The following is a 17,541-nucleotide window of genomic DNA, read 5'->3' as shown; positions in this document are numbered from 1 at the left end:
TAAATGAAAATCTAATTATCTCATTTTCAAAATCTGTCTGAAGCATATTAGTCATACTAAGCATATTATGTATATACGACTAGCCAGGGGTGTCATTACGGCTCAATAAAGGCTCACATTTGTCCGTGCAGTCAATGTAGTGCCAAAGTTGCCGCAGCAAGAGCACGTGCGTGCAGGTAGGAGTCCAGCAGCTTGATCATGAGCACTACGGCTCTGCAGCCAGGAGGACCAGGGCAGGGATTGAGCCAGCAACCCACCCATGCTTTACACACCAAACCACCTGCTTAATAAACACCATTACTAAACAGAGCCCCAAGCCACGTTTAGACGGGAGTCCGTTCAGATCCCGTGACACTTTAGATGGGGACACATGCACAAGCTACAAGGTAAGGGGTGCGCCGTGTGTGCCCTCTTTCATGGCTGTTTTTGTGCGGCGTGTCGGCAGGTCAGCGCGTGTGCAGGGTGGGCCGGGAGAGGCCCTGTTACAAACTGGCGTATTTCTCCGACCCGCGGCGGCGGCTGAACTTTGTGGAGGCGGAGCAGGCGTGCCGGCGGGACGGCGGGGAGCTGCTTGGCGTGGAGTCGGCGTCCGAGCAGCAGGTCATCGAGCAGCTCATCTCCGAGATCCGCCCCACCGACGGGGACTTCTGGATCGGCCTGCGCCGTAACCATGGAGACCAGGAGAGCAGCTTGGACTGCTCCTCGCTGTACTACTGGGTCGACGGGAGCAAGGCCACGTACAGGTAGTCCCCCCCCCCCCCCGTGTGTGTGTGTGTGTGTGTGTGTGTGTGTGTGTGTGTGTGTGTGTGTGTGTGTGTGTGTGTGTGTGTGTGTGTGTGTGTGTGTGTGTGTGTGTGTGTGTGTGTGTGTGTGTGTGTGTGTGTGTGTGTAAACCGAGCAACCCGTCTTTCTTATGACAGCAAAGATGATTGCATTTATGTTTTCTTGTGATAACAAAAGTGTGTGTGTGTGTGTGTACACGTGTGTGACCCCGCTGGCGTTGCATTTTTGATGAAAATGGTGATAGTAATGATGATGGTGACAATGTTGATAGTATGGAAGAAATTAAAATGTATGTTCAAAGGAAATATAATTATTAAACACTTTATGTATATAAAGAAACTACATCATTTTCTTGCCTACATACTATACGTTTTTCCACGGAAAAAACAACATCATCATCCCATTCTGATTAAGAGGACGATGACGATGCAATTGTTGGTGTTGACGATGATGATAATGACTGCCTGCTGTGCAGGAACTGGCACACTGACGAGCCCTCTTGTGGCTACGAGGTGTGTGTGGTGATGTATCACCAGCCGTCCGCGCCCCCCAGCATGGGTGGACTGTACATGTTCCAGTGGAACGACGACAACTGTGAGACGCGGAATAACTTCATCTGCAAATACACGGCAGGTAATCCATCCACCGTACCGTTCCCCCGGGGTCCCCTCCACTGGACCTTAGAGAGCCAGTGAACCCAAAACCACTTCTGTACATATTGTATAACGAAACTACATATGTCCTCAAACGGCTGTGGACCTAAGGTCGGGCTGCATTTTATGTGTCTTTCAGAGAAGACTTTGGAGGCTGCTGCTCCTCCCAACTCCACCCAGACTGGTGCGTATAGACCAAGAGGCTTCAACTGATTTATTGGTCAAAGTGTTTAAATGTGTCTGCTGTGGTTGATTGCAGATGGGCTACTTACATCTGAACTGCCCTGGGATCCAGCTGACCGCAACAAATCCAAGGACACAGGTTATATCCATCTCTAAAGTACTTATTTACTATAGTCTGGACATGTTAAGAGTGCAGAGTGAACTGCTTTTCTACAGATCTTAAACCACGCCACACCACACCCTTAACTATGGCTAAATCATGTCCAACCCAATAGTCATACTTACCTACACTTAACCATCCATACTCAACCCAAATGCCAGGGGAACAAAGACAGATCCTTACCCTGACCTTAACTACACCACACCCATTCTCAATTGGAGTTCTGAACCATCTCCAAGTACCTAAATGCCAGTTGAACATACTGCAAATATGGATAACTTTCTCATAACCCAGGTCTTGTCATGTGTGTTCCACAGGCCTGAATTGGATCTACATCATGCTTCCTGTCATTCCCCTGCTGTTACTTTTACTCACGCTGCTGGCCGTATGCTGCTTAAAACTGTGCATTGGGCGGTAAGTGTTGTGTGGTACATGTCCGTTCTTCTCGCACTTCATCAGGTTGTAACATGATGCCTGGGTCATTTGTGTTCCATCTGTAAAAGAAGGAGAAGGAGGCGGCAGAAATCGGTAGTGTGCCACACAGAACCGGGCCTCTGCCCCAGTCCCACTTCGACGGACGTCTACAATGTTATCCGCTCCCAAAAAGAAGACGACCTGTCCACCACGCGACCGCAGACCAAAAACACCTCCTTCTTGTGCTCCTCTCCTGACACTCCAACCGGCGACTACGACAACATGGGGGGTCGCGACACAGAGAGCGGCTTCGTAACGTTGGCCAGCACAGAGAGCGGATTCCTCAACTTTGACCTCAACAACCTTAGCCTTGGGCGCCGCGGTACGACCGACATGTACGACAGCAGCTCGGGTCGCTCTGGAAAGACAGAGGGATTCGACCGTAGCCTGGGTCGCTCAACAAAGACGGAGGGATTCGACCACAGCCTGGGTCGCTCTGGGAAGACGGAGGGATTTGACCGCAGCCTGGGTCGCTCAGGAGAGACGGAGGGATTCGACCACAGCCTGGGTTGCTCTGGGAAGACGGAGGGATTTGACCGCAGCCTGGGTCGCTCGACGAAGACTGAGGGATTTGACCGCAGCCTGGGTCGCTCGACGAAGATTGAGGGATTAGACCGCAGCCTGGGTCGCTCCACGAAGACAGAGGGATTAGACCGCGGCCTGGGTCGCTCTACGAAGACGGAGGGATTAGACCGCAGCCTGGTTCGCTCGACGAAGACTGAGGGATTTGACCGCAGCCTGGGTCGCTCGACAAAGACAGAGGGATTCGACCGCAACCATGAGCAGTCGGGGAAAAGAGACTCGTACAACACCAGCCTGTGGCGCTCGGACAACCAAGAGTTTTACAAAAGAGCTCCGGGTAGACGCACCACAAAGAGCGAGTTCTACGGCAGCGGCAGCTTCGTAGAGCAGGAGATGTATGGGTTCAGAAGAGAGAAGAGTGACCTTTACGATCCTTCCCTTGGTCCGGAAGCGAACATGATCAAGGCCGACCTGTACCAGACATATATGACCAATGGCAAAGAGGGCTCGTACCAGACCAGATTGGGAAACTACGGAAGTCAAAATCCCTACCCAACAAACATCGATTGCTACAGAAGTGACCTTGGATTCACTGGCAGCCGACGGTATTTCAATGAAGCACAATGGGTCAATAGTGAGGGCTACTGACCCAACTCCCATGTTATGTACAAAGCTTAAAGTATAGGTCTATAAAGCCATATGTTACATATGCACATATATATGAAGCCATATGTTCCTGCAGCGGCAACTGCAAAGTTGATCTTCTTGAAAATTTGAGTTACCTGGGGCACAATCTCTGAAATAGTCAGTTGAGGCATGTAATCCCAAACAAATAGGAATATCACATGAAGTTTGGGAGACAACATTTCTTCATCTTCATGAAGAAAATGCACATAGAATTAGACTGGGGATGGCTGTGGGTGTCCTGTTTGCATGGCCTTGTTATGTTGGCTTGTTTCAGAATCCTGAGAGTGCCTCCTTTTTGAGTGGCAAAGGAAACTGCCAACTATTTCAATATTTAATATACCTTAATAAGAGAGCAGACCATGATCAAAATGTATTCTATACATTTTGAGTTTAAGAATATTCCTCAAGAACTTATTTTTTTTTACATATCACACCCTTTTCAAGTTTAAATATGTATAGGAATTATCCAGGTAACATTAACATGGTCAAAACGGGGGTAACAAATGGACAAAACATCTCGCATTATCTCCACGTTCAAAGGATCAGGACACCGTCAACAAGAAGGGCTCTACTCATTGTAACCAAATTGTAATAACTCAAATATGAATTAGTCAAACACTACACGTTTTAATAACCGACACCCAATTTGGGATTGGTGGATAGCTTTAGTTTCAGCTTATTCATGTCTATAGCAGCTTTCGTGGTTCATAGCGTTGGTATCGTCCGTCTGTCAGTCCATCCATCATGAATATTGACGCCTTGGATCACTTCCCTCTGTTGAATAGTTACAAGACTAGCAGTCTAAGGGGATTCGTGGGTTGTATTCATTGAATATGAGTGCCTGCTGCCTGACTAAAGTAATGGCATGACATTGACTGCTAATTGTGTTTACCTGCAATTCCTTAACATACAAGTGTATTATGGCTTGTCGAGCTAACAGTTTGTATGTTTGTAATACAAGAGGAAACCTACAAGAGGAAAATTAAAACTGAATGGAATGAACACGTATCTCTTTTGTGTGTGTTGGGAAAATCATGAAATGACAACGATTAAAAGAACACAATTTATTCACATCCTACACTCATTCCAATACTGTCTCTATGTTAAATGATTCACTCGCTGTCAGTTACACACGATTTACCAGTCTGATGCAATGGAGCGAACTGATGTGGTAAATTTAGACATAACAAAAACAATTGTTTGTCTCAGCCACTTTGTCAGTTGTGTCTTGAAAAGAGACCCAAAAAGATCAAGTTGAAAGGTGTGGCCAATGGCGAAACTGGGAGTGGAAAATTAAATCTTGGACATTCGAACACATGCACCCAGGGAAAAATAATTAATTGAACATAAAATCCTTCAAGTTGAGGTCGATGGACCTCTCTCACGTGGTACTGACACAATCACAAGCCATAAAGCACAAAGTTGGCGATGCTCTCTAGAGCTCTCGCATTGCTAACGTCCCCAATGAAAAGACCTAGAGCAACGTCAATGTCCCTGCTCCCATATCTATCTAGAATGGACGCTCTGCTTGTGGCATGGAGACTTCCAAAAAGCACCTTGTAACCCAAAATAAAACCGCCCATTTCTTTGGTCAGCAAATTCTATGCTTGTTAAGATTGTGGCAGGTATCACCTGATGCTCTTCGCTTCAACCAGAAGCATATTTTGGTTTTCAAATGAATCATGAGGATGCATTGCCTTTACCCAATCATGGACGGGATGCTCTCGTTATGATAATGTATGCGATTCGATTTCAACAATGCTTTCAGGCAACCTGGGCTGCTCTGGAGAGAAGCATCTCATTAGCAGATCGCTAGATGAAACGCTCGAAGCAGGGGGATATTCACTGTCACTGTTGATCCTTTAATGCTGTCGATAAGAGAACCAGATGTAGGTTCCGCCCTTATTCTTTAAAGGAAGCACACTGAAACACGTGTTCTTAAAGGTTTGATACTCAACCGACTTCATGACACGGACAGACAGTGGCACGCTCAACTTCATCACAGGTATCGGACGAGAGTTGGGGTCAGAAAAAACGACAACAAAACAAGCAGCCGTCAGACAGGAGGAGCAGGTGTTTTGCGAGGTGTGCGTCCAGCCTTTAGCGTCCGGCGTGATGCCGTCGTCGAGGTGATGATTTCTGTCGGCGTGGTTTCAGGATGACGTAGTTAATGTAGCTGGTGTGCTGTTCGGAGAGCAACGGCACGAAAAACGCTCGGAACACAGGAGATGACCTGCAAAAAAGACGACAATAGAGGCAGGTTTAATTAATCGGTTTAATAATTCAACACACTCATTTTACAGAGCACACCGCTGTTTCGCCAGGAGCGTCTCATCACCTCATATCAGCTGAATCCTATCGCTTTAATGCAGCAATGCCGCACACAAAGCCTGAATCGTGGTTGTAGTTCTTGGGATGCAGCAATTCATTAAAAATGTCTATCCCAGCTAGGCTGTGTGGTTTGGACTTAACCATAAAATCATATTAAAATAAAAACCAAACTAAGAGTGTAATAAAAAAGTTTAACGGTTTTCTGCTTCCATCAACGTTGTGGACTGCCATCTTAAGGCTCTTAACCCGAAACCAAATGTAATAGCCAAGCCCTGGTGTAGAGGCTAGTGTGTGCTAATGACCCCATTACCTGCTTCTAAACCCTAGATCGGAAGTCACTATGGAGCAAACCGAAAATAGTGTAAATAGTAATAGCATGTTATCTGTATTTATTACACGGCTCTTCTTTATGCTGTAGAATGCGCCATTCACTTCAACGTTCGGCGGTCAATTCTTTTTGCATAATTGACCATTGCAAAGCATAATTGACAGCTGTCAAGGAAAGTGGATTTTTTGCCTCTGATTCACGTCTTTCGTAGCAGTCCACAAGTAGTCCGGTAACTTATCAACCCCAGCATATTCGGCTGCTAAGCGACGTCAGCTGATCTGAAAGCCTACCAGAAAAAAACGTAACCTACTACCAAGCCACTATGGATGAGTTTTTGATTAACTTTAATATTTTTAGGGGTCCGGTTCGCCCTGAAGGGGCTTATTTTCCCGATCTATATGGACAAATATTATAATACCTGGAAGCGTCTAAGAATGGCTTGAAGGCGATGACGGTCCACTCCTCTTTGTTGGCAGAGTAGCGTGGTTCTAGGGGCGTTTCATTATGGCGGTCCAGGTCAACCAGGTAATGACACTGCCGCAAATCCATCTGGAACACAGTAGAGTAGGACACAAAGATTCAAAGGTTTTTATTCTTTAAATCCTTGGTAGACTGAATAGATCAGTCTACCAGCCTACCCAGTGGACTGTAGTAAACCTTGCTCATCTATCCGTCATACATCTAGGTGGACACGTCCACTTGTGATGTCAGAAGAGGCAGATTTTCAAAACGGCTTGTAACGGCTAATCACACTCACACCTGGTAGCATAATATGTCACCTTTAAACAGACCAAACCTATATCAAAATCATATCTTTCATCAGAATTAAACCCAACGAAACCCTCCTTAATCCAATGCCTGAATTTAATTTTGAAGTAGCTCCTGATTGGTTCCAGCTCCTGATTGACTTACATATCTGGTTGGTTCTTCCAAGTTCTGGTCGTTCATATTGGCCGGAATAGTCTGAGTCGCCGTTGGGCCGGCCGCGTACGGCTGAGGAAGCTGTCCTTTAAACTCTGATTGAATGAATTGGAGCTGCCAGCTGGAGATGGAGAATAGTGAGTTGGAGATAGCATCCACAGAAATGTACATCCTACCCTGTCAAGTCACTTCCTAGTCCGTCCAGTCAAACATAAAATGACTACTTCGTTTAATATTGATTATTTTACTTTGATTAGGGTGCGGCCTATCCAATAAAATCTTGAAAGGTAAACCTAATACATACTATAGAACAGTCTTTCCCGAAAACTGTGTCGCGACCCACATGTGGTTCACGGGAGATTTGAATTGGGTCGCCAAATAAATTGAACAAAAAGATTTTATTTTTATTTTGTTTTTACATTAGCATTAAAAAGACTTTCAACAAGAAGCATGTTTTTGATAGTACTAAATGTTTGTATTGTTCTGATAATTTTACTTTGAATTGAATCTAGTTGAAAGGCTAATGTACATTTTGAGAGGAAATACCAACAATGAGATAGCTTAAACAAGGAGAGGTGAACTCCGCCTAAATACATTTATTTGGTCTCATTTAGCCCATTTGTACTGGCTGCTGCGCGGCGCAACATTGTATCTACTAGATACAATGTTCTTCTCACGATTTTATAAATAAGGCCTATTGTGAATTGAGTCGCGATGGTTTGTAATTTAAAAAAAATGGGGAAAAAAGTTTGGGAAACACTGCTATAGAAGATATATGGTATACACACTTTTCTAACATCCTGTTTTACATGAAACCATTTGACCTGATTGGAATATAATATATTCATATATTTTGAATATAATATATTTTGTAGTTTATTTGACGCAGACTTTTACCGTGGGCATAAAACACAAATATATCTTATATCTCATCTCCAACCATATCCTGTCACTGATCTCCTATCTCCAATTTCACCTCCTATCTCCTATGTCTTCTTCTATCTGCTATCTCCAATCTCATCTCCTATCTTCTATGTCATCTCCCATCTCCCTAGCCTGGCTATTGCCAGGCCAAGCTCAATCGTAGATTGCACGTTGGTCTGGGGAAGCTGCTTTCATTTTCTTCAGCACAAGAGGCGTGATCAACGGGCCCAGTTCAACTGACTCAAAAACGTATTAGAAGCAGAAAGAAATGTATTGCTCTTCTCCAGACCCTTGTGCAGGGCGAACTCAAATCGCCAGCAGGATGGGCGGGTCTACCCAGTCTACCATCTCCCATGTCATCTCCTATCTCCTATCTTCTACGTCATCTGCTACCTCCTATCACATCTCTGAGGAGAGGGACATGCTACCACTGACCTGTGGGGGAGCAGGAAGCTGCTGGGGTATCGGTGCCACTCCTTCCCCACGCACACCGTCACAGGCCGGCCGTCCGGCACGCCATGCAGGCTGGGGTCCCTGGCGATGCGGTGGAACTCAGGGTAAAGGTCCAGAGGCGCGTGGTATCCTGCGCACAAACACACACACAATTCAAAAACACACACACACACACACAAATTGTTAAATTATACTCACAATATTTATACTAACTCAATGGTACTATTGATGTTGCTGCTTCACATTGTTTGAGAGTCATTTTTCTCTGTATCTGCAGCTGAGCATTGAACTTTCACTATGTCCGTTTGGTTGATGCCGACGGCTCCATTCAAAGGCTCCACCCAACGGGCGTCAGGTGGCACTATATAGTGATAATCCTGAGCCATTTACAGTGCATTCACATGCACTGATTACATCCCCAGTGTCTAGCCAGGGCAGGGCGTCTAACTCCCAGCTGAAGGGTCCCGCCCTCCATCCCCAAATGTCCGAAGGCTCACCTGTAGCCGCCCTAGAGCAAGATACCCCAACCACCTGCCCGTTGATGTCCTTAATAACATGCGTCTGAGTCCACCACAAGTGACACAAGTGGATGAATGCATCTGCAGAATAACTTAATCGTCCAAGGTGTTGCGTGTGTATGTGTTCATTACCTCTGAAGAGCGCCACAGAGCGGGACAGCGACAGGACGGTGAACGCCAGCAGGGAGCTGAGGGCCAGCCAGTTGGATGAGACTGTGTAGTGCTCCAGGCGGTACCGCTGGAACAGGAAGTGGTAGCATTTCTGTGGGGAGAGAAGACACTGGAGTGACCCAACCAAGACTTGAATTTCGAATGTTGAAAGCACTTTTGTGCTGTGCACCTTTTTACGGTCAACCAGCCGAGTCAAGGGAAGGGCTGAGGGAGGGGTTGTTAAAAAACAACTTTGAGGAGCAGAGTTAACAGGATGCAGCGTTGGCGACTCGCGGCTTTCGGTGCAGTAGCTTGGGAAAGAGGGCATACCTGGAGAGAGGACATGGCCACGGCGGCACTGAGACAGATGAGGGGGTAGATGGGGAAGAGGAAGCGCTCCTCCTTGTGAGGCTGTGTGAAGAACACCAACATCCACAGGTACATGGGGGACAGGGTCAGCCAGTACGGGCGGCCCAGGTTCTGTACTGCACACACATACACACACACACACACACACACACACACACACACATTTGAATAAACCATACAAAAGGATTACAAAGGACTTTCAATAAATTATACAGGCACACATACATGAAGGCACGCACACTATTTATATGCTACATTAAAACTCAACGAACATCACAATCTATGGGGACTGCAGTGACTGAGTCAAAACACCTGAGAGCTAGAGACAATCCTACCATATGATACACTTCAATTCAATTTCCTATAACCCCGGCTGGGACCCATAAGGACACTGGTCCAGGTGTGAGGCGGTGGCTTGGACAATATGGACAGCGGTCTGACAGCGAGAAGGGGAGGGCAGTGGTGGCGTCCTCACCGTTGAAGCGGTGCAGCAGGCTCTCCATCAGAGCGGTGAGAGGCAGGGACAGCAGGGCCAGAGCAAACACCAGGTTGAAGTTCAGGAAGCCGTTGATGAAGTAGAAGGACCAGGGCTCTGTCCCTGGAACCAGAACATCAAAATACCAGTTTACAAGGTCTGCATCGGGTCGAGGTGCTCCCGGGTTTGATAGGGCCCCATGTAGCTACTCTGAAGGCAGTGTACATGACTAGGGGGGAGATGACTGCCCTGTTCGCCATGCTAGAGCTTGAACTTTGAAAGCAACTCAAAAGGGCTGAGATACGTCACTGGGGCCTAGTAAGGTGTCTCAGTTGGAGAAACACCTAGAACCATTACCAATAGTTGGTGCTGGCTATGCTTCATGCATTTCTGATTGCAGCTGGGAGCCAAACACCATAACCACTAGGCTGTCCTGTCCCTCATGACATTTGAAAGAACAACAAATTGGTGTTTACGTGTCTTGCTCTCTAGTCAAATGCGGGAAATGATTCTGCTTGTGTCAACACTGGCCGAGGTTCAGACCACAGTACAAAGATCATTAATTGATCCGTGGTTGCTCAAAAGGACTTTCCAGCCTGTCAAAATGTGTCACAAATGTCCAGACGCCTTGTGAAAGATGTATTTGAATGACATTGGTATTTATGAGGGTACTGCTAAAGAAGTAAATTGATGGAAAATAAATTATGCAAACAAAAACTCTTCATTGAGGTGCTGGACTTGAACTGTATGACTCAACTCATGTTTATTTGTAGAGCCCTGAACCACAGTTCAATCCCTCAAATGGCTTCACAAGCATAGGCGCCGGAACCTATGAGGCCAATGGCCACCCCACTTTTCGTGGAAAAAAATTAAAAAATATTATTTCTTTTAACCTGTATTGATGACCTATTTTGTTTCTTAGTAATGTTTTGGCCTAATATTGTTACTATACAAACGAACAGAGCTCGTCTCCCAGCAACCTTATATTGATTGAGTCTAAAAAGTTGTCTTGTAACCGAAAGGTTGCTAGTTCGAACCCCAGCTCCTCCTAGCTAGAGTGTTGATGCAGTTAGTGTTAAGACACGTAAAACTAGTGTTAAGACACTTAACACTAACTGCTCCTGAAGAGCTGGCTGTTGCCTTGCATGGTTGACTCTGCCGTCGGTGTGTCAATGTGTGTATTAACCGATGTAAGTCCCTTTGGATAAAAGCGTCTGCTAAATGGCCTAATTGTAATTGTACTACAGCAGGTAGCAATCGCGTTGCCATGGCCCATGAGTAAACAAATGATAAGGCACCGCCACACAAGTTAACTAACGATCGCTGTAGGCTTAAATATCATGCAAGCACTTCATGTTTTCTTTTTATTTTGTTCTACATCACAATTGCATGCTTTAATAAAGTATTGTTTTTATCTATCATCACGAGTCTCGTTTGGTCTAGGGAATTCCCACAATGGCGCTGCTGCTGCTTGTTTATGGCTGGTTCAGACTACACGATTTCAGCCCGATTTTTCCCCGATTCGTTCGTGGCAGACAAATTTGCGAGTCGTACACGATTTTGAAAAGACGGCGACGAGACGAGGTCTTGTAATGTGACATGCTTGCGATCTGCAATTTCTTCGTCTGCAACACTTGAAAATCCCACAACGAAAGTTTGGCATGCCAGAAATTTGGGGGACTCGCATGACGTATCCATTGTTGACATGGAGGGAATCCCGCAAACAGCTGGAGCTCACGGGCAGTGTTTACTAACTAGTAAAGAACTAACTAGTAAAGTAAAGAGTAGTAGAGATGTGCGGTTGGCGGTCATACCCGTGGACACCGTGGATAATCCACGGGTTGGGTGGATTGCGTGAAAAAAAGTAATACTCTGAGGAATTGCGGGCGGGTCGCGGTTGAAATAAATAAATATATAATAAGTAGGTTAACATATTGACTAGACAAACGGCAAACTGACTAATTATATTTTTCTATAATCTCCCTGATTCTGAAATCTCCGCCCAGCGCTCGTCCGCTGGTTTTCCATAAGCATTCCAATGTGCGATCATCCCTGCTGCATATGCCCTCACACATTGTTGAAATCATAAGCTGGATGCTTTATTCTTTCTATGTGGCTTTTAGTTAATGATCGTGCTATAATAAGACCACGTTGGCTATGTTCGCTGACAACAGGGGACATTTCATAGTGGTTGGACATTTTAGCGAGCCAACAGGCTTTTTGTCAGGACGCAGAACACGGAACTCAAAATCGGGATGACATTACAGCTCATCCGCGCATCTCTACTAACTAGACTTCACTGCACTACGCAGAGGACCGCCATCATAATGGATAGCTCGGGATCCATTGTTATTTACACTTTGTTGCTGCGTTGATGCTGCATGAAGCACTGCATTAAACACAACCAAAGTTTCTAAAGTCAAATCCAAAAGCCATCTATAAGGATGATTGAGATGATGATGAGGATGATGATGATGTCAGCGAAGAAGGTTATTAAGAGGATTCAGTGTTTACTTTGCGGTGACGACACATTATTTGGATCACCACGGTGCTGCAGCGTGCCGCTTCCTATTGGTGCTAGGAGCGGCAATTGACACACGTGAACTGCGCACCGCGTCGCTACGGCGCCGGTGTGTGAGTGCGGCCGGCTATAGGATGATGAGGTGTCACGCGCTGTTTGTCACATGCACGCGCATTTGCCCCCCCCCCCACCACTCAAATCATTCCGGCGCCACTGTTGACAGGCTGGGTACTTTATTCTACCGGACTCGTTTGTTTCTTCACTAGACACACACACACACACGCTACCGCTCGCTCTCCTCGCTCGTCAACTCACTCGTTGACGTCACTCCCACACACAAACACACACACAGCCATTCTCGCGCACACACATATGCTACTCGTAACACTATGTCTCGTTATTGCGAATCAGACGTTCATGTTTTTTCCCCATCTATTTGAAAGTCAGGCTATTAAACATGTTGCATTCTATACGGCCTGATAATGTCATTATTTAAGCTACATAGCCTAATAAGAAGCGATAATAGGATATTTGACCAAAAACTAAACCTATGCAGGTCACTTTGACCGGCACCGATTTTTCTAGCGGGAACGCTGGTTAGTGCTACCAAACTATTCAAATTACTATTATTTATTTTACATTAATATTTTCAAATACATAAGCCTCAACCACAAAACTAGTTGAGGCTTTTTGCCTACCTGCAAGCATCCTCCAACTGCAATCTTTGGTTATTTATTTATTCATTTTGCTATACTTTAATAGTATTCTTTCTGTTCAAATCTGTTCAGTGTTCCAAATTATTTGTTATTAAATATTACATTAAGTTAATTGTTATATGAGTGTTGTTTAAATAAACTGCTTTTTAAATTTAAAAAAATCGTGGGATGTATCGAACCGTGGGCCAAAAATCATGACGCAAACCGAATCGTGAGTTGGTGTATCGTTACAGCTCTAATAAGTAATACATCAGCACTTCTCTGCTTATAAAAAGTCTTATATAAAGGCCTGAGGCCTCTCTTGTATCTAATCTAAGCAGTGTTTTCGAACTAGTGTAAGTGTTAGCCAAGTCGAATACACCCAGTGACATCACTATGACAATGGCAACATGTTTGCGATGGGTTACCGTAAAGGTCAGGGCCATGCGGTGTGAAGACATTGTAGAGCAGAATGTTCAGAGGTGCGATGACCAGCTTCCCGTAGAAGAAAGAGTCTACCATCACCACGGGAACCTTGGAACACACAGGAAGGAGAATAAGTGCCTGAACTTTATTTGTCTCTAGCTTTTCACAACCATGCAACATTAACCGTGTGTGTGTGTGTGTGTGTGTGTGTGTGTGTGTGTGTGTGTGTGTGTGTGTGTGTGTGTGTGTGTGTGTGTGTGTGTGTGTGTGTGTGTGTGTGTGTGTGTGTGTGTGTGTGTGTGTGTGTTCCTGACCAGGATTAGCAACAGCGCTAGGGCCGACCAGATGATGAAGTTTCTCCACTCCCTCCTCATCACCAGCAGGTCAAAGGCGATGGGGATCCTGCAGCGGAGAATAGAAAGGACTTCATTACTGATCGTCAATCGAAATGGCTATGCCTTGATATATTCTCCCACATCAATCCAAAGTATCTCCGGATTCATTGCATTACACAAACTACGATAAGCAATTAAAATAGACAGATTAGATTAAAAATTATATGTACTCAATTTTTATTGCTTTTCATTGCCTTCATGTCCAGTGTGCATGCGTTTTTATTAAAATGTATGGCATTTTCACCGGTTTCTTTCTTTAATGTACAGCGTCAGTGACCGTTGTGTTGCATCCACTGTATATGAAATGTGTTCCATCAATAAAGCTGGGATGGATTGTTCGATGTCCTACCCAATCAGAGCGGAGAATGGCCAGCCTACAATAGCTCCAGCTGCCACGCCCATGACAGCCAATGGAATTGAGTCTTGGAACCAGCCCGTCATGGCAACCAACGTGGTATACATGCAGAAGGAGGAGGGAAGGAACGCTGGGGGGGAAGAAGAGATGTAGAGATGCAGTCATCTCAGCATGTTCAAATGTAACCTTAGCCGTAATTAACAATTACGGGTCATGGAATATATAAACATATATAAAGCAATTGCAATAAGATGTAATTGGATGACATCATGCAGAAACAAAAAGGTTCAGACGATAGACTCATATCTTCTGTGTGAGTTCAGGACAGTCAAATGTTACACTAAAAGAAATCATTACAATTATGAATGAATATCCAAGAATATTAGTAATAACATTATATTCAAACAAAATGAATATGGCCAGCATGGGTAATTGCACCCAGGGTCTACTTTGGAAACACAAATAAGGAGAAGGAGGAAAATGCTAGCGATGCGAAGGACAGAACCGGCTTGGACCGGAACCAACCTGCGGAGGAACAGAACATTCCGGTACTCAGCACCAGGAACGCCAACATCAGGCGACCCACATGCAGACCAAACTTCTTACACACCGCCCTGCGTCCAACACACACACACAAACAACAGCCAATCAGCTTCCTAGCTATGGTTAGCGCCAAAGCAAGAGATCAGCTGGTGATTCAATTCATGGTAACTATGAGCAACTGAATGTGTTTTTTCCCTTATTTACCATCAGGTTTGATGTTGGGTAGCCAGAAAAGCCATTTCAAAATCTAACCTAGAGTGATATCACATGTGGTGTCCACCCAGAAGTATGATAAATAGCACAGCAGACCAGTTGGAACAGTCCAATGGATAGGGCCGTAACAATCCATCATGCATCTTGATCAGTACTCATTTTAAATGACGTCTTTAAGGCTAATCACCATCTTACATGGTGGTTAAATAGGGGCCCATTTAAATTGGAGTTAAGGCAGACTCACTTGTAGAAGTAAAGTTCACAAACACAGCAGCAAAACGCAAGAACACATCGTACGAAGTAGAACACCAACACCTGGAACAAAACGTATTTCCTTTCACAACTTCATTCATGGGAAAAGACAGATTTATGACATAGACAAGTCTGTACTGTAAACATGGAAGAAATATCATGACTATGCAGTATTCCCTAAAACCATATTTAGGACAGTAAAGGAATTATGTTTTTTTATTAAAAAAACATAAAACATGTGAAGAATCTAACATTTGTGCAAACATACGTCTCTATGCTACATTAGTGAAGGCCATGTCCAGTGTTACTACCTTATTGGTCTGCAGTACATGGGCGTGTATGCAGGCAGGGAGCGCGTGTAGCCAGAGATAGGCATACGACCGGATGGCGTAGAGTGGAGAGTATTCCCATGTCTGCATCCCTGTTCCATACAACAGGTAGTGCATCTGCACAGGATGGAGATTACACAATCACTTACTATTAAGGCATTGAGATGCTTGTGTTCAAAAGGGACTTAATTACAATAACAACAATAAAGGGAAAAATGTACAAGAAAATAAATCTGTAATAATATATATATTATTAATGAGAAGGTAGTTGCAGATTTTTTCACATTTATCAAAACAAACCTTAAACAAATTGATTTACCTTATCAGTATAACTTGATCTGTACAAAAAAACCTAATAGAATAATCTTGCCAAAAAAATGGTTTAACTTAATCCTAGCGACTATGATGTAATAAGCGTAGAGAAACCGGAAATGAATCATTACTGCGTACAGGCTCCCAGTAGTTGAAGGTTTCATCGCAGTCAGAGATGTTGCTGAGCAAGGCAGCGCAGAAGCGTGCAGACAGCAGGCATTTGAACGCTGTAGATCCTTCTGGAGCCCACACCTGTCCCCCTCGGCCTACTGACCTGTAGCACACACACACACACACACACACACACACACACACACACACACACACACACACACACACACACACACACACACACACACACACACACACACACAGGCACACTTTTATTATCACAAGGAAACATGAATCCAATCATCTTTTCTGTCATAAGAACTACGGGTTTCTCGGTTGACATTATAATTTACAATTACAATTAGGGCATTTAGCAGACGCTTTTATCCAAAGCGACTTACATCAGTTAATATACACATTGACACACCGACGGCAGAGTCAACCATGCAAGGTGACAGCCAGCTCGTCAGGAGCAGTTAGGGTTAAGTGTTTTGCTCAGGGACACATCAACAATCAGCTAGGAGGAGATGGGGATCGAACTAGCGACCTTTCGGTTACAATTTTCGGTTATAATTTGTATTTATTAGTGGTGCTAAGCCTGTAAAAACTACTGTAAAAATACATTTGAAGAGCAGGCTGTTTTCTTGGCCTCCCGACTACTTGCAGCTTTCTTGAGAGCCGTTCATCCAAACAACTTCACACACACACACACACACACACACACCTCTTCCAATGGACTTCCGCTTTCCACGTTATGAATAGAAAGCAGTCACTGGACAACGCCGTAAGCTACATTTCCACTGGTTCAATTGTTTAACATGGCATTTTTGAACACTGGTGACACCAAATTCAAACGAGCCATTTACCACCAGATGATAATTATTTCAAGTGCAGCCAGCGTTTGTGACACGCCATCACAGAACGAATGAATGAGTCTCTCATACTGTACCTTTAACAGCAAGACTGTCACACACAAACACACACACAGATCGTCTGGTCGACGCAAGCCGATGAAACACTATCAAACACTGTGCAAAACGGGCCTTAAACCATCAATCACACAATGAAACTATGACCCAATGTTATTGTGTTGGCTATAAAAGCACGATAGTAAAACCGGGTACGCTAACACCTCTCAGGTGGAGCAGGCAAAGTGGGTCGGGCCAGAGGTGACGTTACATTCGCGACTACTTACTCTTGGCGTGTCTCTGATAGTTTGCCCTCATCGCTGCCCTTTTCCTCTTTTGATATTCGAGCTTCTGCGGGGACGTTGACGTTATTTGCATCTTGCCTGCTGACTCGTTTGGTCCGCTGACGAAGCCCCTTCGCCGCCATGTTTTCATTAGCTTCAAATAATTCGTCCGCTTCCGCCACGGATCGGAATTACAGCTCAGGCCCACATCCGCCAAGACGGTTATGACGATGGTTGACCGAAAGGTGGCAGTGTGCGATGATTTT

The 17,541-nt window shown here is 44.9% G+C and overlaps 2 protein-coding genes across 2 annotated transcripts; one reads left to right on the top strand and one right to left on the bottom strand.

The window, feature by feature from the left end:
- Positions 1-370: 370 nt before the first annotated feature.
- On the top strand, positions 371-3,423 carry layna (layilin a; the record flags this gene model as incomplete). Its single annotated transcript, XM_079739057.1, has 6 exons — positions 371-386; positions 446-743; positions 1,259-1,416; positions 2,097-2,193; positions 2,283-2,610; positions 3,040-3,423. 6 exons carry the CDS (start codon positions 371-373, stop codon positions 3,421-3,423), a joined length of 1,281 nt encoding a protein of 426 aa, XP_079595183.1.
- Positions 3,424-4,554: 1,131 nt separating this feature from the next.
- Positions 4,555-17,418, bottom strand: alg9 (ALG9 alpha-1,2-mannosyltransferase; the record flags this gene model as incomplete). The annotated part of the gene is made up of 15 exons (XM_079737719.1): positions 4,555-5,695; positions 6,540-6,670; positions 7,034-7,163; positions 8,402-8,549; positions 9,070-9,199; positions 9,418-9,572; positions 9,932-10,054; positions 13,576-13,681; positions 13,888-13,975; positions 14,318-14,453; positions 14,849-14,937; positions 15,324-15,394; positions 15,643-15,777; positions 16,111-16,246; positions 17,279-17,418. 15 exons carry the CDS (start codon positions 17,416-17,418, stop codon positions 5,563-5,565), a joined length of 1,851 nt encoding a protein of 616 aa, XP_079593845.1. The 3' UTR covers positions 4,555-5,562.
- Positions 17,419-17,541: the final 123 nt, after the last annotated feature.

Source organism: Pollachius pollachius (assembly GCF_949987615.1).
Source record: "Pollachius pollachius genome assembly, chromosome: 6".
Classification (NCBI taxonomy): Eukaryota; Metazoa; Chordata; class Actinopteri; order Gadiformes; family Gadidae; genus Pollachius; species Pollachius pollachius.
Note: the sequence above shows the minus strand (reverse complement) of the source record. Positions and strands in the feature narration are given on the sequence as shown.